This window comes from Anomaloglossus baeobatrachus, chromosome 5 (genome assembly GCF_048569485.1).
Source record: "Anomaloglossus baeobatrachus isolate aAnoBae1 chromosome 5, aAnoBae1.hap1, whole genome shotgun sequence".
NCBI classification, from domain to species: domain Eukaryota; kingdom Metazoa; phylum Chordata; class Amphibia; order Anura; family Aromobatidae; genus Anomaloglossus; species Anomaloglossus baeobatrachus.
The window spans coordinates 501920952-501940574 of NC_134357.1; the positions used below are offsets into that span (position 1 = coordinate 501920952).

General features: G+C 42.6%; 1 protein-coding gene across 1 annotated transcript in view; it reads right to left on the reverse strand.

The window, feature by feature from the left end:
* LOC142312836 (uncharacterized) overlaps window positions 1–19623 on the reverse strand; it is a 149960-nt gene that overhangs the window by 125619 nt on the left and 4718 nt on the right. The window contains 5 exon segments of the mRNA XM_075351820.1: window positions 13067–13727; window positions 15359–15449; window positions 18961–19058; window positions 19142–19265; window positions 19348–19527. Coding sequence (XP_075207935.1) covers window positions 13067–13727; window positions 15359–15449; window positions 18961–19058; window positions 19142–19265; window positions 19348–19527 — 1154 coding nt within the window.

Below are 19623 nucleotides of genomic sequence, written 5' to 3' on the forward strand. Positions count from 1 at the left end.
AAAATGACAACATGGTTTTCAAAGTCTTACAGTCCTTTTTTTTTTTTGCACCTCTTTAAAAAATCTAATAAAAAAAAATAACAAAATTAAAGCATTAAATGTTTATTAACATAAATTGCTTTTGTGAGACCTAGAGCTTTTTTTATTGAAACTAATTTGGGGTACATACAAGTTCCAGCCACACAATGCGAGGGCTGCGGCTGCATTAAGTGCTGGGATGCAGATTAAAGCCTGCTTTACACGTTGCAATTTCGCATATGATATCGTATGTGATTTGCAACGCCCCCATCGTATGTGCGGCACGTTCAATTTGTTGAACGTGCCGCACAAACGATTAACCCCCGTCACACGTACTTACCCGTCCATACGACCTCGATGTGGGCTGCGAACGTCCACTTCCTGGAGTGGGAGGGACGTTCGGCGTCACATCGACGTCACGCGCCGGCCAATAGAAGTGGAGGGGCGGAGATGAGCGGGAGGTAAACATCCCGGCCACCTCTTTCCTTCCGCATTGCCGGCTGGAGCCGCGGGAGGCAGGTAAGATCTGTTCAATGTTCCCGGGGTGTCACACACTGCGATGTGTGCTGCCTCGGGAACATTGAACAACCCGACGTGCAATTCGTCAGGATTCAACGACGTGTATGCAATGAACATTTTAACGTTCAATTGCAATCGCACATACCTGTCACACTCTACAATGTACCTTACGATGCCGGATGTGCGTCACTTACGACGTGACCCCGCCGACACATTGTAAGATATATTGTAGCGTGTAAAGCGGGCTATAGTCATGACCAAACATGTTGGCACCCTGGAAATTGTTCCACAAAATGAAGCATTTATCCCAGAAAATTATTGCAATGACATGTTTTGCTATACACGTTTATTTTGTCTGTATTGGAAAAACACAAAGAAAAAAAACCTGAAAGAATGCAAATTGGACATAATTTCTCACAAAAGTCCAAAAATCGGCCGGACAAATTGTTCACACGCTCAACTTAACCCCTTAACGACCAGCCGATATTTCGCTTTCCGTTTGCTTGTTTTTTCGCCATATTTTTTCAATCAATATGGTCATGTGAGGGCTCATTTGTTGCGGAATGAGCTGTACTTTTAAATGAAACCATAAGTTTTACCATATAGTGTACTGATAAACAGCAAAAAAAAATCCAAATGCGGAATAATTGCAAAAAAAGTGAGATAGCACTGTTGTTTTTGAGATATTTTATTCACTGTGTTCACTACAGTGGTACCTCGCTTAACGAGTAACCCACATAACGAGATTTTCGCTATACAAGCAAAGCTTTCTGTAAATTTGTAAGCCGCTTTACGAGAAAGCTTTGCTGTACGAGCGAAATTCTCACCTCACACACTTCCGGTTTCGTCCATCCACCACACTCTGACCCGCACTTGCAGTCCACACAAGCACACACATGTACGCACAAACACACACGCATGCACGCACATACAGTATTATGCTCACCTTACCTTCTGTTCCACCGCCGGCCTCATGGATCTTGTAGTTCCCGGGTACATCGCGACGTCCTCGCGGCGAACTACAAGACCCAGGAGGCCGGCGGTGGAACGGAAGGTAAGGTGAGCATATAACATAGTGTACCTTACGTTTCATCGCCGGCCTCCTGGGTGCTGTAGTGCGCCGCTCCACTCCGTTCCACGCTGGGATTCTGCCTCCATAGCGACGAGGGAGGAACCTCCTGTCACCGCTGCTGAATGACAGAGCGCTGGCCAATCAGAGGCAAGCAGCTCTGTCTTGACGTCAGCGCTCTAGCAGGGAAGTTCCTGCCTCGTCGTTATGGAAACGCGATACACGGCCCGGCCCCGTACTGGTGAACAGCAAGTCCCAGGAGACCGGCGATGGAGCGGAATGTAAGGTGAGCATGTAGTATGTGCGTGTGCATGTGTGTTTGTACATGTTTGTGTGTGTTTGTGCATGTGTGGAATGACAGAATAGGGGACCAGGATGGGACATTTAACCCGTTGTGGAACGGATCGTCAGCACTGGAATGATTTCCTATGGGAAATCTTGCTTTGCTGAACGAGTACCTTGTTTAACAAGCACAGTCCCAGAACGGATTGTTCTCGTTAAGCAAGGTACCACTGTATATGGTAAAACTGATGTGCCAGTGTGATGCCGGAGGTCAGTGTGAGACACCAAACATGTATAGGTTTACTTTTACCTAAGCGGTTAAATAAAATCAGAAAATTGTCCGAAAAAAGTGTCACACGTCTTATTCCGTCACCCATAGCGTTCTCATTTTTCAGGGTCCATGGCTCAATGATGACTTATTTTTTGCGTCTCAAACTGCCATTTTTAACGATACCATTTTTGCGTAGATGCTGCGTTTAGATCGCCTGTTATTGCATTTAGCACAAAATTTGTGGCGACCAAAAAATGGATTTTTATTGCTGCTATGCCGTTTACTGATCAGATGAATTGATTTTATATTTTGACTGATCGGGCAGTTCTGAACGCGTTGATACCAAATATGTGTATAGTTTTCATTTTTTTAACCCTTTCATTTTCAATGGGGCGAAAGGGGGGTGATTTGATCTTTTTATTTTTTTTTTACTTTTTTAAAACTTTTTTTATTTTTATAGTCCCTCTAGGGGATTAAATGGATCAGCAATCTGATTGCTCTGCCATATATGCTGATCACTGCTACACAGCTGTGATCAGCAGATATGCTCATTTTCTGTCTCACCCAGTTCTGGGATGGGTGAAACCGAAAGTAAGTCATGTGATCACGTCACGTGACTTCCAGTATCGGCCGGTGCGTAAATGTTTACCGCCGATGCCTTTATAATGGCGCTGTCACATATTGACAGCGCCATTTAAGGGGTTAAACGGCACGGACAGATAAAGATTCTGCTCATGCCTGGCAGGCACACATCTCAGCTGTAAAAATCAACTGAGATGTGCGCCGATCGCTGCAAGCTGCCGGCAGCAGACCGCGGTCATTCAGGGGTTAATATTTGGTTGCACCCAATTTGAAATACATAACTGCAAATAATCACTTCCTACAACCATCAACAAGCTTCTTATACCGCTCACCTGGAATTTCAGACTCTTCTTTTGCAAAGTGCTCCAGGTCTCTCATATTTGAAGACGCCTTCTTTCAACAGCAATTTTAAAATCTCTCCACAGGAACTTAATGAGATTTAGATACAAACTCATTGCTGCCACTTCAGACCTCTCCAGTGCTTTGTTCCCATCCTTTTCTGGGGACTTCTTAAAGTATGTTTGGGGTCATTTTCCTGCTGAAGATCCATGACCTACACTGTGTGCAGAATTATTAGGCAAATGAGTATTTTGATCACATGATACTTTTTACACATGCTGTCCTACTCCAAGCTGTATAGGCTTGAGAGCCAACTACCAATTAAGTAAATCAGGTGATGTGCATTTGTGTAACGAAGAGGGATGTGGTGTAATTACATCAACACCCTTTATTATGTGTGCTTAATTATTAGGCAACTTCCTTTCCTTTGGCAAAATGGGTCAGAAGAGAGATTTGATGGGCTCTGAAAAGTCCAAAATTGTGAGATGTCTTGGAGAGGAATGAAGCAGTCTTGAAATTGCCAAACTTTTGAAGCGTGATCACCGAACAATCAAGCGTTTCATGGCAAATAGGCAACAGTGTCGCAAGAAGCATGTTGCGCAAAATAAGTGCCCATGAAATAAGGAAAATCAAGCGTGAAGTTGCCAAGATGCCATTTGCCACCAGTTTGGCCATATTTCAGAGCTGCAACGTTACTGGAGTATCAAAAAGCACAAGGTGTGCCATACTCAGGGACATGGCCAAGGTAAGGAAGGCTGAAAAACAACCACCTTTGAACAAGAAACATAAGATAAGACATAAAGACTGGGCCATGAAATATCTTAAGACTGATTTTTCAAAGGTTTTATGGACTGATGAAATGAGAGTGACTATTGATGGGCCAGAGGCTGGATCAGTAAAGGGCAGAGAGCTCCACTCCGACTCAGACACCAGCAAGGTGGAGGTGGGGTACTGGGATCATCAAAGATGAACTTGTGGGACCTTTTTGGGTTGAGGATGGAGTGAAGCTCAGCTCCCAGACCTACCTCCAGTTTCTGGAAGACAATTTCTTCAAGCAGTGGTACAGGAAAAAGTCGGTATCGTTCAAGAAAAACATGATTTTCATGCAGGACAATTCTCCATCACATGCATCCAACTACTCCACAGCGTGGCTGGCCAGTAAAGGTCTAAAAGATGAAAAAATAATGACATGGCCCCCTTGGTCATCTGATCTGAACCCTATAGAGATCCTGTGGTCCCTCACAAAATGTGAGATCTACAGGGAGGGAAAACAGTACACCTCTCGGAACAGTGTCTGGGAGGCTGTGGTGGCTGCTGCACGCAATGTTGATCGTAAACAGATCAAACAACTGATAGAATTTATGGATGGTGGGCTGTTGAGTGTCATCAGAAAGAAAAGTGGCTATATTGGGCACTAATTTTTTTGGGGTTTTGTTTTTGCATGTCAGAAATGTTTATTTCTAAATTTTGTGCAGTTATATTGGTTTACCTGGTGAAAATAAACAAGTAAGATGGGAATATATTTGTTTTTTATTAAGTTGCCTAATAATTCTGCACAGTAATAGTTACCTGCAAAAACAGATATACTCCTAAGGTAGCCAAATTAAAAAAAAACCCCACTCCAACTTCCAAAAATATTAAGCTTTGATATTTGAGTCTTTTTGGGTTGATTAAGAACATAGTTGTTGATCAATAATAAAAAAAAATCCTCTAAAATACAACATGCCTAATAACTCTGCACACGATGTAGAACACAAACCCAGCTTTCTGACACTGGGCACTACATTGCGACCCCAAATCCTTTGGTAATCTTCAGATTTCATGATGCCTTGCACACATTCCAGGCACCCAGTGCCAAAAGCAGCAAAAGAACCACAAAACTACTTTCAACCTCCACCATACTTGACTATAGATAATGTGTTCTTTGTAGGCCTTATTCCGTTTTTGGTAAACAGCAGAATAATGTGCTTTACTAAAATTCTTTATTTTGGTGTCATCTGTCCACAAGACGCTTTCCCAGAAGGATTTTGGTTACTCACGTACATATTGGCAAACTGCCGTCTAACTTTTTTGTCTCTGCGCCAACAGAAGGGTCCTCCTCGGTATCCTACCATAGCATTTCATTCAAATATCGACAAATAGTTCACACTGTTGCACCCTGAGGCTGCAGAACAACTTGAGTTTCTTTGGAACTTGATTGGGGCTGCTTATCCACCATCAGGACTATTCTACATTGCAGCCACTCATCAGATTTCTCTGCCATCCACATCCAGAGAGATTAGCTACAGTGCAATGGCTTTTAACTTCTTGATTATATTGCACACTGTGGACAAAAAAAACCATCAAGATCTCTGGAGATGGACTTGTAACCTTGAGGTTTAGTTCTCAAGTTCTCATACAGTTCTCTTCTCTTTCTGTTCTGTACGCTTAGTGTGGCACACATATGCACACAATGCAAAGATTGAGTCAACTTCTCTCCTTTTTTTTAATCTAGTTTTAGGTGCAATTCATCATATTGCCCACATCGGTTACTAGCGACAGTTGAGTTTGAATGAGCATCACATGCTTGAAATAAAGTTGTTTACCCACAATTTTAAAAATGTACCAACAATTTTGTCCACCCATTGTCAGGGTTTTGTGTTAATCTCCAATGTGCCTTTTTTCTCCAGTTTTTTATTGTTGTTCCAATATACACAAAGGAAATAAATGTGTAAAATAAAACGTGTAATTGCAATAATTTTCTTAGAGAAATACTTAATTTCCTGCAACAATTTCAGTTGTGCCTACACTGCTACCAGGTGTGAATCCTGTGGGATGTATGCATCTCTTGAACAGCCGTTTAGGGGTGAATAGGTCCGTGCTCAATGTCAGTGTGTTACATATTTGAAAGCCCAGATAATGGATCTACATATGCAGGTTGAGACACGCAGGAGCACTGCAAACCTGGAAAGGATTTAGAGCTCATTGTGCGGCTCTGGCTAGGGCCAGTGATATGGCGGAGGGTGTAGGTAGGCAAGATGAGGACCCAGAAGAAGGTAGCTGGATAACAGTAGAATGGGTAGGGGGAAAAGTGTCAGGAAGCCTAGTCTTGATCTGGCACAATGTAGTAAATATGACTGTTTGGCTCCTATTAGCGAAGCAGGCCTAGGATCACTACAGCAGGACATTGTTCCTAGCAACCAGGAAAACGATTGTTGTAGGAAGGAGGGAAATAGGAGTACAGCAAAGGCCAGACAGATGTTGGTGGTAGGGGACTCTATAATTAGGCGGACAGACAGGGTCACTGTGGATGCCAAAGTGTGTTGTCTGCCGCGTGCTCGTGTTTGCACAATGCAGATTGGATAGACAGATTGCTGGATGGGTTTTTCTTTCATTAAACGAGGCGAACCAACAATTTTGACCACAAGAGTATGTATAAATGCATGTGGGGTGTCACTTTTGGGTATTTTCTGTCACATAAGACCCTCCAAGTTATTTCACATGTGATATGATCCCTAAAAAAAAAAATGTTTTTATAAATTGTTGTCAGGATGAGAAAATTGCAAATAAACTTTAACCCTTCTAACTTCCAAACAAAAAAGTTATGTTTCAAAATTGGTGCTTATGTAACATAGACATGTGGGAAATGTTATTTAATAATTATTTTGTGTGATTAACTTTCTTGGTTAAAGGGGTTTTCCCCCAAACAACGTTCATTAAAATTGATTTAAATCAGTACATCTTGGAATAATAATAATGTCCACAATTAGATGTTTTTTTAAAAAAAAATTTCCTGTTCTGAGAATTTTATACATGTGCCCCTCCTATATACTGTGTAATGGCCATTTGGGACAATACAGAAACATGGTCAGATCATACCACATCTCTTGAGCCAGGGAGGACGTAATAAAGTATACAGACATTACAGCTTGAGATTGCAAATTATTCTTTCTATGATGCAAAATAATTTTTAAAAACGGGCAGGGAAATGTTTCACCTCAAAAAAAGAATCAGATACGATCCCATGCTGTGCTATCTGTATACTGTCTTTTGCGTTCTCCCCTGCCTGGGAGATGTGGTATCATCAGACCATGTCCCTGTATGGTCAATTTATTGAATGTTCTCAGTGAGAGGAACAAAATTACAATCTCCCTAATGGCTAACTAAAATTTTATATATATATATATATATATATATATATATATATATATTGCACAGGATTAAGTACACCACTGAGAGCGATGATGAGATCCCACCACCATACAATTACAGACAAAAAAATCCATTTACCTGTGGCCAAACATTTCTGTGCTTCAGGACACAACATAAACCACAAGAAAGTTGTCATATGAAAAGGCAACTTCAGATCACAGAGCCATCGCAGGGTCTGGGAATACAAATTCATTAAAATGTTTAACTCTGTGGACACAGGACTCAACCTGTCAGGAGGATTTATGGCCCATTACAAAATCTGAGGAGTCTATTTAAGAGACTCACCAGACCTCTGATCCTACATGGATATTGGGACAATAAAACTCTCACACCACTAATCAAAGCTGATTAAGGATTCACTTTCTAAGCTCAGTGTTTGTTTATTTATATGTCTTTTATTATGCCATCCCTCTGCTAAAGTGGTGTAATTAATCCTGTGTACTATATGTCCTATTGGGGGATTCTATGTTGGAGAAACAGGACAGAGACTGAGAGCGAGGATGAGATCTCACCGCCACACAATTACAGACAAAAAAAATCCATTTACCTGTGGCCAAACATTTCTGTGCTTCAGGACACAACATAAACCATATGAAAGTTGTCATATTAAAAGGCAACTTCAGATCACAGAGCCATCACAGGGTCTGGGAATACAAATTCATTAAAATGTTTAAAGGCCCCTTTACAAACAGACTTTCTAGCGATCCCACCAGCGATCCCAACCTGGCCGGGATCGCTACAAAGTCTCTGGTGAGTCGCTGGTGAGCTGTCAAACAGGCAGACCTGGTCAACAATGCAGCAGCGATGCGGACCTGCAGAACGACCTAGCTGGTCATTGGGGACGTGTTAAAGCAGCTATTTGAAAGGGAAGTCGCTAACGAAGTCATTGTAACGGTGTCAAACACACCGATGCATGCTGCTCAGCGGGAAACAAAGGACCAAAAAATGGTCCTGAAAGATTTTTAGCGATCAGCAACCTCACAGCGGGGGCCAGGTCGCTGATGCGTTTCACACACTGCAATGTTGCTGGGGAGGTAGCTATTACTTCACAAAACCAGTGACGTTACAGCGATGTTATTATCGATGTTGCAGTGTGTAAAGGGGCCTTAAGTCTGTGGACACAGGACTCAACCTGTCAGGAGGATTTATGGCCCATTACAAAATCTGAGGAGTCTATTGCAGAGACTCACCAGACCTCTGATCCTACATGGATATTGGGACAATAAAACTCTCACACCTCTAATCAAAGCTAATTAAGGATTCACTTTCTAAGCTCAGTGTTTGTTTATTTAAATGTCTTTTATTATGCCATCTCTCTGCTCTGTTTGTGCATATATTTGTGTTTCTTCAGATATTTTGTCATACCATGCCTGATGAAGGGACCTGAGATGTCTCGAAAGCTTGCTTTGTAACATCACTTTATTTTATTTTAGTTAGCCATTAAAAGGTATCACAAGATTATAACTTTGTTCCTCTCACTGAGAACATTCAATAATTTTTCAACTGGCTAACACGGTACCAAAACCTTTTCACTTGTAACCTGTATGGTCAGACACAGCCATTACACAGAACACAGCAGGGGCACACTTATTACGCACAATTTTTTTTCTTATATTCTAAGATCTATTGATTAAAATCAACTATGAAATTAACTTTGTTCATGGGAAAACCCGTTTCAGAGCAAAAAAAAAATCAGCACTCTAAAATTGCAAAAAGATTTTGTCAAATTTTCCATATTTTCATAAATAAACGCAATGGGTATCGACCAATATGCAGTATTACATATCACAAAAAACAGTCAGTCTGAAAATCACTGGGATCCTTTGAAGCATTCAACAGTTATTACCTCATAAAGAGATACTGGTCATAAATGTAAAATTTTGTCTGGTTAAGAAGGTGAAGACAGGCTGGGTGGAAAAGGGGTTAAAGGGAACCCGTCATCAGAAATTTAGCTTTAAACCTAAAAGTTTCCCCCTCTGCAGCTCGTGGGCTGCATTCTAGCAAGGTTCCTGTACTTTTTGTGCCCCCTTTGAAACCAAATTAAACACTTTATAAAGTTGTACCTTTTTGCCTGCAATTCTTGTAAATTCTCCATGGGGGCGGGCTCTCTTGCGTCCGTTGCTGTCCCTCCTGCAGATTTACGCCGTCCCCCTTTGCTCCATTTCATATCTCAGGATGCCACCCAAAGTGCCCGAGGTCCCGTGCACGCGAGGACCGCTGGCGACGTGGTCGCAGGCACGAGATTATGGGCGGCGCTGTGATTGCATCGCAAGTGCCCGCCCATAATCTCGTGCCCGCCCTTTCCCCTCTGCCTCCAGTGTTCTGCGCAAACGCTGGAAGGTGACCCGACGTCACCTCCTTCCCATCCTGCCCTGCAGCAGGAAATAGATGGGAGGAGTGGAGCAGCACAGCACAGGTTACAAAAACAAACGTTTAGTGCTTTTCACTTTTCAGAAGACAATGTGTGTCTTTGTTTGATTTTACATGTTTTTTTTACTGTGTACGTCGCTCAAATCCTCTCCGCGTCTCCTCGTATCCTGTGGTTGCCTGCTCCGCTCCTCCCATCTATTTCCTGCTGCAGGGCAGGATGGGAAGGAGGTGACGTCGGGTCGTTTGGCCAGCGCTTGCGCAGAACACTGGAGGCAGAGGGGAAAGGGCGAGCACGAGATTATGGGCGGGCACTTGTGATGCAATCACAGCGCTGCCCATAATCTCATGCCTGCGACCACGTCACCAGCGGTCCTCGCGTGCATGGGACCTCGGGCGCAGTGGGCGGCGTCATGAGATACGAAATGGAGCATTGGGGGCGGCGTCAATCTGCAGGAGGGACAGCAACGGAGACAAGAGAGCCCGCCCCCATGGATAATTTACAAGAATTGCAGACAAAAAGGTACAACTTTATAAAGAGTTTAATTTGGTTTCAAAGGGGGCACAAAAAGTACAGGAACCTTGCTAGAATGCAGCCCACAAGCTGCAGAAGGGGAAACTTTTAGGTTTAAAGCTAAATTTCTGATGACAGGTTCCCTTTAAAGCATTATTTATTTGCTTTGGGAAGTGAAAAACTAATTCTGCAACTCGTTTTCTTCACAACTTTCACCATATAGGTTAATTCTATATTTTGATACATTAGATTTTTGTGCTGTTATTTTTTTTTTATTATTTCTTTATATTTCAATTCGAAAAAGTGAAGAGTATTTAATTATTATTTTTTTAAAAAAAACTTATTTTTTAGTTTTTGTAGGAGACTTGAACCTGCAATTATTTGAGCACTTGCTTTATATACCTACAGTATAATTGACCTTCTTTGAAGCTCAGTCACAGGTTGGGCTTCATAGTAACACCAAGATGGCTGTGATGGGGCCTTCAACAGGCTCCTGGCTGCAATGACAACCCACCAACACCCACTGATTGGTTCATGAGTAGTGCCAATCATTTGATTTAAATGCAGTTGTCACTAATTGGTTCACTGAAGGGAGATATATTAATCTTAACTTTTATTAATACCAATTAAAATCACCCAAACCTACAAAAATGCCCTAAGCAATTCAGACTGGCTTGCAAAGTCTCCTTAAGGAGAATAGTGTTCCCCCGTGGTCCCCACATAGCTTTCTCATGAGCCAGATCAGACACCCCCATACTTTGCACTGACGAGGGGCAAGCACCCCGAAACACCGTGTCTGCAAATTGGGATTCTGATCTGGCTTATATATCCTGAGTCATATTGCAAAGGATTGTAGAAAATCCACTTGTGACTTTTAGGATCGCTACTTCCAATAGGTGGCGCTGTGCTAGAGTTTGTCTCCTTTACTGGAGAGACAATTTGAATATTTCCCAGAGGGGCATTGCAGCTATAAGTCCCCTTACCTGGCAGCCAGACTGGCTTGCAAAGTCTCCTTAAGGAGAATAGTGTTCCCCCGTGGTCCCCACATAGCTTTCTCATGAGCCAGATCAGACACCCCCATACTTTGCACTGACGAGGGGCAAGCACCCCGAAACACCGTGTCTGCAAATTGGGATTCTGATCTGGCTTATATATCCTGAGTCATATTGCAAAGGATTGTAGAAAATCCACTTGTGACTTTTAGGATCGCTACTTCCAATAGGTGGCGCTGTGCTAGAGTTTGTCTCCTTTACTGGAGAGACAATTTGAATATTTCCCAGAGGGGCATTGCAGCTATAAGTCCCCTTACCTGGCAGCCAGACTGGCTTGCAAAGTCTCCTTAAGGAGAATAGTGTTCCCCCGTGGTCCCCACATAGCTTTCTCATGAGCCAGATCAGACACCCCCATACTTTGCACTGACGAGGGGCAAGCACCCCGAAACACCGTGTCTGCAAATTGGGATTCTGATCTGGCTTATATATCCTGAGTCATATTGCAAAGGATTGTAGAAAATCCACTTGTGACTTTTAGGATCGCTACTTCCAATAGGTGGCGCTGTGCTAGAGTTTGTCTCCTTTACTGGAGAGACAATCTAAGCAATTCACACATTTTGAATGAGTAACAAAGATTAAAATACTATAGTTTCTCTTCAAACATTCTGAAACGGATCAATCTAAAATTGCTGATGCAAATTTAGTCTCTGTAGGGTCTCATATAGTCGCAACACATTTCTTCGTCCCTAAAGTTGGAGGGTTCATCAGGAGTAGAATTGGGCGAGCGGTAAAATGCTTGGTACTCAAGTTGAGCAGGTCAGATGATTTGAAAAGGCTCAACTCAAGTAACGACTGTAATGGAGGTCAATGATTGGGCAGTTAGACTCTCCGTTCACATACAGCCAGCCCTAAAAGAGAGCATTTCCAGGGAGGGAAGTTTTTTTCTTTTGATACACGACATCCAAAAATGTTTCAACCCCAGTGAGAACCATTCAGGGACTACAAATGGTTCTGTCGGGTGCCTGCTCACATCATACAGTGAAGCAAGCCTGTGCTTTGTGGTCGTTGTTTCAAGGACAACAGATCCGAGCCCCTGTGATACTCGGCCGACTACCCAAGCACCCTAATGCTTGATCAAGTATCAAGCAGTAGCAAGCATGTTCGCTCAACATAGACCAAACAACTTTACTTAAATTAGAACTACAGACTAATAGCTTTAAAGATAACAGAATAATAGGACCAGGTGAAAATCCTGCCCTAGGTCAATCAAACCCTAAGTGACAACTCACTGTTAAACACATCAGCTTCAATTATGAAGAGATGGAGACCCTACGTCAGTCAGTGACGCGGCTTCTTGTAACTAGCGGCTATAGCAGCCAGCCGATGGTGACGTTAATGGGAGAAGTGCCTTTTGCTTAGATTGGTGACATGCTTATAAATAACCAGCGCCAACTGTAGCTCCATTCATTAACAACCAGCATCCACATCGGCACCACTCATTTACTAATTCAAAAGTGCACGTAGGGCACATTTGATATATATATATATAGGTTTTGGTTGTCTTCCTATGAAGCCCAATCTCAATGGCACCAATGGGCACCATCAGCAGGCCCCTGGTTGGCATGACTATTCATCGGCACATAATGATTGCGTCACAAGCACCAACAGTCACACAATTTAAATAACAATGTCAGATGTTTGCTCCCCTTTAAACATTTAATTGACAGAGTTATTGGAGCTAGTCCGATAACCATTGTTATAGGCAGATGCTAGCTGTGCAAGACAACCAGCATCTCTTGGTTATGCTGCAGACTCAGCTTCTCAACTCACTTTATACATGCAGACCTAACCTAGGATGTACTGTATGTACTGTAAAGCACTATGATAGTGAGGGATTAAAAGACAAAATTAATTTCTACTACCCTATATGATTTCTCTGATGTGCAAAAAGTTGTGATTTCTCTGTAAAACGTCTCTTACATTCTGAACATGAGTAAGGCTTCTCCCCTATGTGACTTCTGTGATGTCGAACAAGATTTGATTTCTGGTTGAAACATTTTCCACATTCTGAACAAGAATATGGTTTCTCCCCTGTGTGAATTCTCTGATGTCTAGCGAGATGTGATTTCTCTGTAAAGCATTTCCAACACTCTGAACATGGAAATGGCTTCTCTCCGGTGTGACTTCTCTGATGTGCAATAAGATTTGATTTCTTGTTAAAACATTTCCAACATTCAGAACATGAAAACGGCTTCTCACCCGTGTGAATTCTCTTATGTCTAACAAGATCTGATTTCTGTGTGAAACATCTCTTACATTCTGAACACGAATGTGGCTTATCGCATCTGTGAGCTCCTAGATGTTCAACAATCAGTCTGTTAGTTTTATTTTGCTCAGCCATCTTTGATGAATCAGAACATAGAAGCTGTTGAAAAGAATCTATTGATAGAAGTTCTCTGTTAAGCGCTGGAGGTATATTGTGGTTAACGGCATGTTCTTTAAATCTGTCTGGGTTGATATGATAATCATCATCTTTAAAATCTGAAACTATCAGATGTCCCTCTAAGCTCCTTGTACTGTCATCTGTCAAGAATAAAAAAGATTGATTTTTTAATAACACTCCCATAAAGTTATATTAATTGTAATAAAGTATATATTTTGAAACATTTCTACATAAATCTTTACTACAAATATATTTTAGTACATTTCTACGTAAATCTTTATATAATATTGTAGTAAGATTCAATTTATCAACTCAACCCCCTTTCCTAATGGGCGATTTTTTAAAATTTTTTGTCTTTCAATATTTTCTTTCTTGAAAGCGCCATAACTTTTTTTTATCTTTCGCCATAATTTTTTTTATCTTTATCTTTACTTTGACATAGACGTATAAGAGCTTATTTTTTTTGTGGAAAACTTGTAGTTTTGAACGAGACTGGTCATTTTATCAAGCAGCATACTGAAAAATGGGGGGGAAAAAAAATCAAAAAGGGTGGGAAAAAAAAGATAAAATCACTATTTCTTTATGTTGTTCCTTGTGCTGTAATAATAAACTAGCAACAGGATTCTTCGATTGAGTATGATTATGGAGATCACAAACTTTTCTGAATTTTGTTTAACATTTTAGTGATTTTAGAAAAAAAGTCAGAACTTTGCAAAATTTGGTTTTCATCTCCATTTTTTTAAAAAAATAAACTAACTTTTTTATTTGGGATATCTTGGAGTATTTGATTTACACTCTCTGTTTTACACCCATGAAACATACATTAGACTAGGGTCATTACAAGGCCAAATTCAGACGACCATGTAAAAACTCAGGCCAGTCTTGTACGCAAATTGTGGTCGTGACTGGCTCCAAGTGCAGCTCTGTGTTCTGGTCCGAAAATTGAACGGCTGTACAAGCTGCTTGACATTGACATGCATAAGTCTGGACTATAAATCGGACCAAAGTTGCTGCCACTTTTTCACAAAGATACTCGTCCGTGAGAACAATCAGTCATCTGAACCGTCCTATTGATCCACAAGGGTCACTGTGCTGTCCGTTTGCTAATGGATTGGAAATCAGACAATACACATCTAATTTATACACTCTGTTCAATTTTAAGGGCTCATGCGCACGTTGCGTAATTACATGCATTTACGCTGCGTTTAGCACTGCAGCGTAAATGCATGCGTCCTCCGTCCCCTGCACAATTTATGTAGGTTGTGCATGATACGTGCACACGTTGCTTTTTTGAACGCAGCGATTTGGATGCTAAAATTTTGACCCAAATCCGTGCGTTCATAAAATGAGCATCTCAATTATTCCGTGTGCTTTGGGTGCAGATCCCACTCTGTCTATGGTGGGGGCAGCAGCCATAGCGCATGAAAACGGCTTTTTTTCTGCAAAAAAATTGCATCCATTATGCAGTGTTTCTGCAGCGATTTGAAGCGCACATGTGCTGTCAAATCGCTGCAGAATATTCAGTAGTTACATGCGCATGAGCCCTAAAACAGGATTTGGAGCTGTGGGAAGTTGGGTATTCTCTTTTCCTATTCTATGAAATGTTTACAAATTATTAAAAATTATGCTTTAAATGTTACTTAATGTCGTCATGTATCTGTGTGTTCAAGAAATTTTATTTGAGCTTTAATTTTTTTCTATTCTGTTTATTAGTCAGTGTTTCCACACCTAATTCTAATTGTATGGGTCTAATTTATTTTTTTTTACTTACCTGTGTGGTTATCTGTATGAATCTTCTCTTTATACCACTCAAAACTCCGCACATATGTCCCTGTAGTATTAATGTGAATCAGATCTTCACCCTGAAACAAATATTGTAAAAAAATAATTCACAGAGAGATGGCGAATTTGTGTGAAACAATAGTAAATTAACATGGCTACGAAAAATGGCACCTCCCAGCTGATCTAGAGGTCTCAGATGCTGCTGAGCTGTGATTTGCAAAGTTTAGGAGGGAGATAGGAAAAAAAATATCCCCAGAGAAAACTCTGGAGAAACGCACAGATGGACTGCCAGCAGAGATTTCACATACTTGCTTCAGGGGATAAAAAGAAAAAAGCACGGTTTCGCTGCGCTGCTCAGAAAAGGTAGTGATGAGGTTATTTGGGATGTAGACTTATTGATTATTTACATGCCACTACGCGTTTCGGGGGTTCAACCTCCCCCTTCCTCAGGTAGCAGGCGCTATGCATTTCGGGGGTACAACCTCCCCCTTAGGTAGCAGCGCAGCGAAACCGTGCTTTTTTCTTTTTATCCCCCGCATCTCCATCTCCCTATGGGAGCTCACGGGGCTGCTGCAGCCACAACCAGGATCGTACTATCCGTTTAAATCCAACACCAGAGAGCAGCGCAGCGAAATCGTGCTTTTTTCTTTTTATCCCCCGCATCTCCATCTCCCTATGGGAGCTCACAGGGCTGCTGCAGCCAGAACCAGGATCGTACTATCCGTTTGAATCCAACACTAGGGGCTTTTGAATCACCGCATCTGTGATCACGGGACCGTCCGACCCGGAGGAGGAGCTGCTAACAGACGCCGGTCCAGCGGCTGCATACTGCACGTGGAAACCCCGATCGTGTGAGCAGAGTCCTGCGGAGCCAGGAGGACGGGATCCCTGCTGACAAGGAGCGGTGAACTTGCGATCCCCCTTCAATACTACTAACAGTGTTGTACCTGACGTACAACACTATCAGGTGAGTGTGCACCTCACATTGTACATACCTCGGTACATTAAGATCCCACACAGGAGCGCCCTCTCTCTCTTCATTCACATACTTGCTTCAGAAACAACAAATGTAAATATCTATGTGATTTTTTTTTTTTAATTCTGAAGGGTTCACAAACTTTCAAGCATCAGTGTAATATTCCAGGCAAGACTTCTCCTTCAAAAGGATTTCCTGTATCTCGAGATTCACAGATAAGGAAAGCCTTTTTATCTATCACCTGCTTTGTTCAGTATGTCATCGAGAATGGAGCCGAACAAGTACTCATCGTCACACAGGATGGAGCACAATTTAGCTTTGGATTGAACGTCCCCAGCCAACACTTGAGCTACATTGCCCTATGGACAGTGTTGGACAACCCCACTGATCTGTCCCCCAATATAATGGAATCAACCAAGGAATACGCCAAAAAAACAGCTCCACTATGCAGAAGAGAGAGAGAGGCCAGTATTTTTTCCCTCGGCACATTGTTTTTATTCTGGTTTTCCAACTGGTTTATCCAGAACACCACAGACCTAGCCATGGAGGTTGCGGAGATGGCCGGCTTCAAGGCCCCTGATAAGGATTCCCAGGTGCGCTTAAGGTGTCCTTGAGCCTTCCTATACAAAGGATCTTTTAGGTGTCCCATATCCTCAAAGGGCAGTGAAGATTTCCTAAAAGATTCAGTAACTGTTACTACTTCGGAACATTGCTCCAGAAAGTCATCTCCTCCTACTCAAGGAGGTGTCATCTTTTTGATGAAGAGAGCAATGAACCTCTTCTCTCCTGCCTAAACCACTCCTTTTTAATAAGGGCTTTAAATCATTAATAGGAAATGTGCAATGTTTCTTCTGCACTAACTACCCAAAAACAATGTCCTACACTAATCTTGGTGTCTTAACCTCAGTGATGCCCATAGTGGCTCTTGCAGCCTTAATCAGAGTCTTCATGTCTTCAATAGGGAAGCAAGACCTGCCCCCTGCACCAGCATCAGAGGAAAAAACATCAGATTCATATTCACTCTTGGATTTATCATACTCAAATTCAAAGGACAGTATCCTGAAGCTAGTTTTCACTCGCTTATCCTTTGTTTGGTATACTAAGGAATTAAAGGATTTTTTAACTTCAGCTTTAATGATTGATCTCATGTACATTGCAAAGCTCGGGGATTCCTCACATGGTATGTGGAACACACACACATGTTGAACAGAGCCTTTTCTGTCATGTTCTTGGTAAATTACATCTGTAGACTGAGCGATCCTTGTTGTTAAACTTCGAAGAACATTTTCTAGGCCTTACTCAGTGATTAAAAAAAAGAAAAAAGGGGCTTTCATCACTGGTTAACTTTCACGAAAATCACTTACTATCGAAAAGTTTAATAAGAGTACTGGATCTTGAGGCAGCACCGAATCACCTGAGTGATGTTCCTCACTGAGGAATGTGGATCCATCATGATCTACTCGATTTCTCTGGCTGGTCCTACTGTCGCTCTAGGTGTTTCTGATGTTATTGGTGTGACTGCCACTGCTAAGTCTGTTCTGATGCTGCTGCGCACTAATGCAGCACCTGTTTCTGCTACTGCTGCTGCTCCATAGCCATGCCAGAAGGATAGCCAGAGTATAAACTCGCTCTCAGGCAGTCAGACCTCATTTTTAAATGAGGAAGCAGCCAACAGCTGCTCTTTCCGGCCGGCACCTCCTCCAGACCCCCCGGAAGAGACTGCCTTATTTCCGGATCAGAAGTCCGGCTCCTAGGACTGTGATTGCCGGCACGCTTGTTGTCGGCGCATGCCTTCATTCTCATGCCCCGCTCGTGTGCAGACCTGGCCAGTAATACTGGTGCACCTGTCATGAGCGTGCGCCTTCAACCACGCACCCAGCTGACAGCGCACCAGAGAAAACACACTAGGTCTGCACATGAGTGGGGAGCGTGGTGGGGCACACTATGATGACTAGTGCACTAGCATGAGTGGCTGGGCCTGCGCAGGCATGTGAATAAAGGTGTGTCCCACGGCGAGAGTGTTCGTCATCGTGGTGTGCCATCAACCATGCACCCTGAGCATGTGCAGACCCAGTGTATGTCGCCAGCATGCTCTTCAGTGGACTGCGCCTTCCTGGTATACACCGCCCCAGACAACAAGGTGGCTCGCAGCACCAAGATGCCGCTGCTGCCATCTTTCCGCTAGTCAGTCAGAGCCCCCAGTTGGCCTGCTGCGATGCTTCCAGTCCCCACCAGCTCTGCCATCTCTATCGAGAATACAACACAGATCCCGGGCCCAGGTAGAATATCTGTCGTATTCATCTTTCGTAGGTTCCTTACAAGGACAGGAAACTAACTGATGCGGGGAAGAAGTGTCCCCCTTTTTTCAGTAGATTTCCTGTCCTTGTGGGGTGAATCCCCTCTCTGTTGTGGAGCTGTCATTGGGAAAAGAAAATTTAGATTCATTCAGGAAAATCTAATTTTGGGTAAAATATATGGTGAATTCAATTTACCTCAAACCAATTTGCATATCTCTAAATTCTCTGAATAAAAGTTATAAAACAAGACTGAACACAAGATCTTCACAACCTTCTACACATCATAGGGAGATTTCATGACACCTTCTCTCCATTTACCTGATGATCCTGAGGAACATCTGGATTTTCTTCTGAACAGTCCTTTGGAAGCGGAGAATGGAAACATCTCTCTGGTGTTGTCCTCTTACTGGATAGAACTGCAGGAAACACATACAGGGACTGAATTCATTCTTTACACACAGATAATTATAGGCCGTGTGCATTTAGTCCTGTCTATTACCTGGTGATGTGAGGGGCTGAGGAACCTCCATCATGACGTCCTTATACAGATCTTTGTGTCCTTCTAAATACTCCCACTCCTCCATGGAGAAATAGATGGTGACGTCCTGACACCTTATAGGAACCTGACACATACAATGATACCGTCATCCCCCGATCCCTTCATAGCGTTACTGTATAATGTCCCAGCATTCCCAGCAGTGTCACCTCTCCAGTCAGCAGCTCAATCATCTTGTAGGTGAGTTCTAGGATCTTCTGGTCATTGATGTCCTCATGTAACAGGGGGTGAGGTGGAGGCTCCATGATTGGGCTCAGGGGTTTTCCCCATCCCTCAGACACAGGGGCCTGACAGCGCTCACTAGAGGTGTTCTTCACTACTGTGTAATCCTGGTTATGGAGAGACACATTAATAAACCTCACTACAGACATTTCCAGAGTCCTCACCTCTCCAGTTCTGTCCATCTGTTATTCCCATAGATAAGA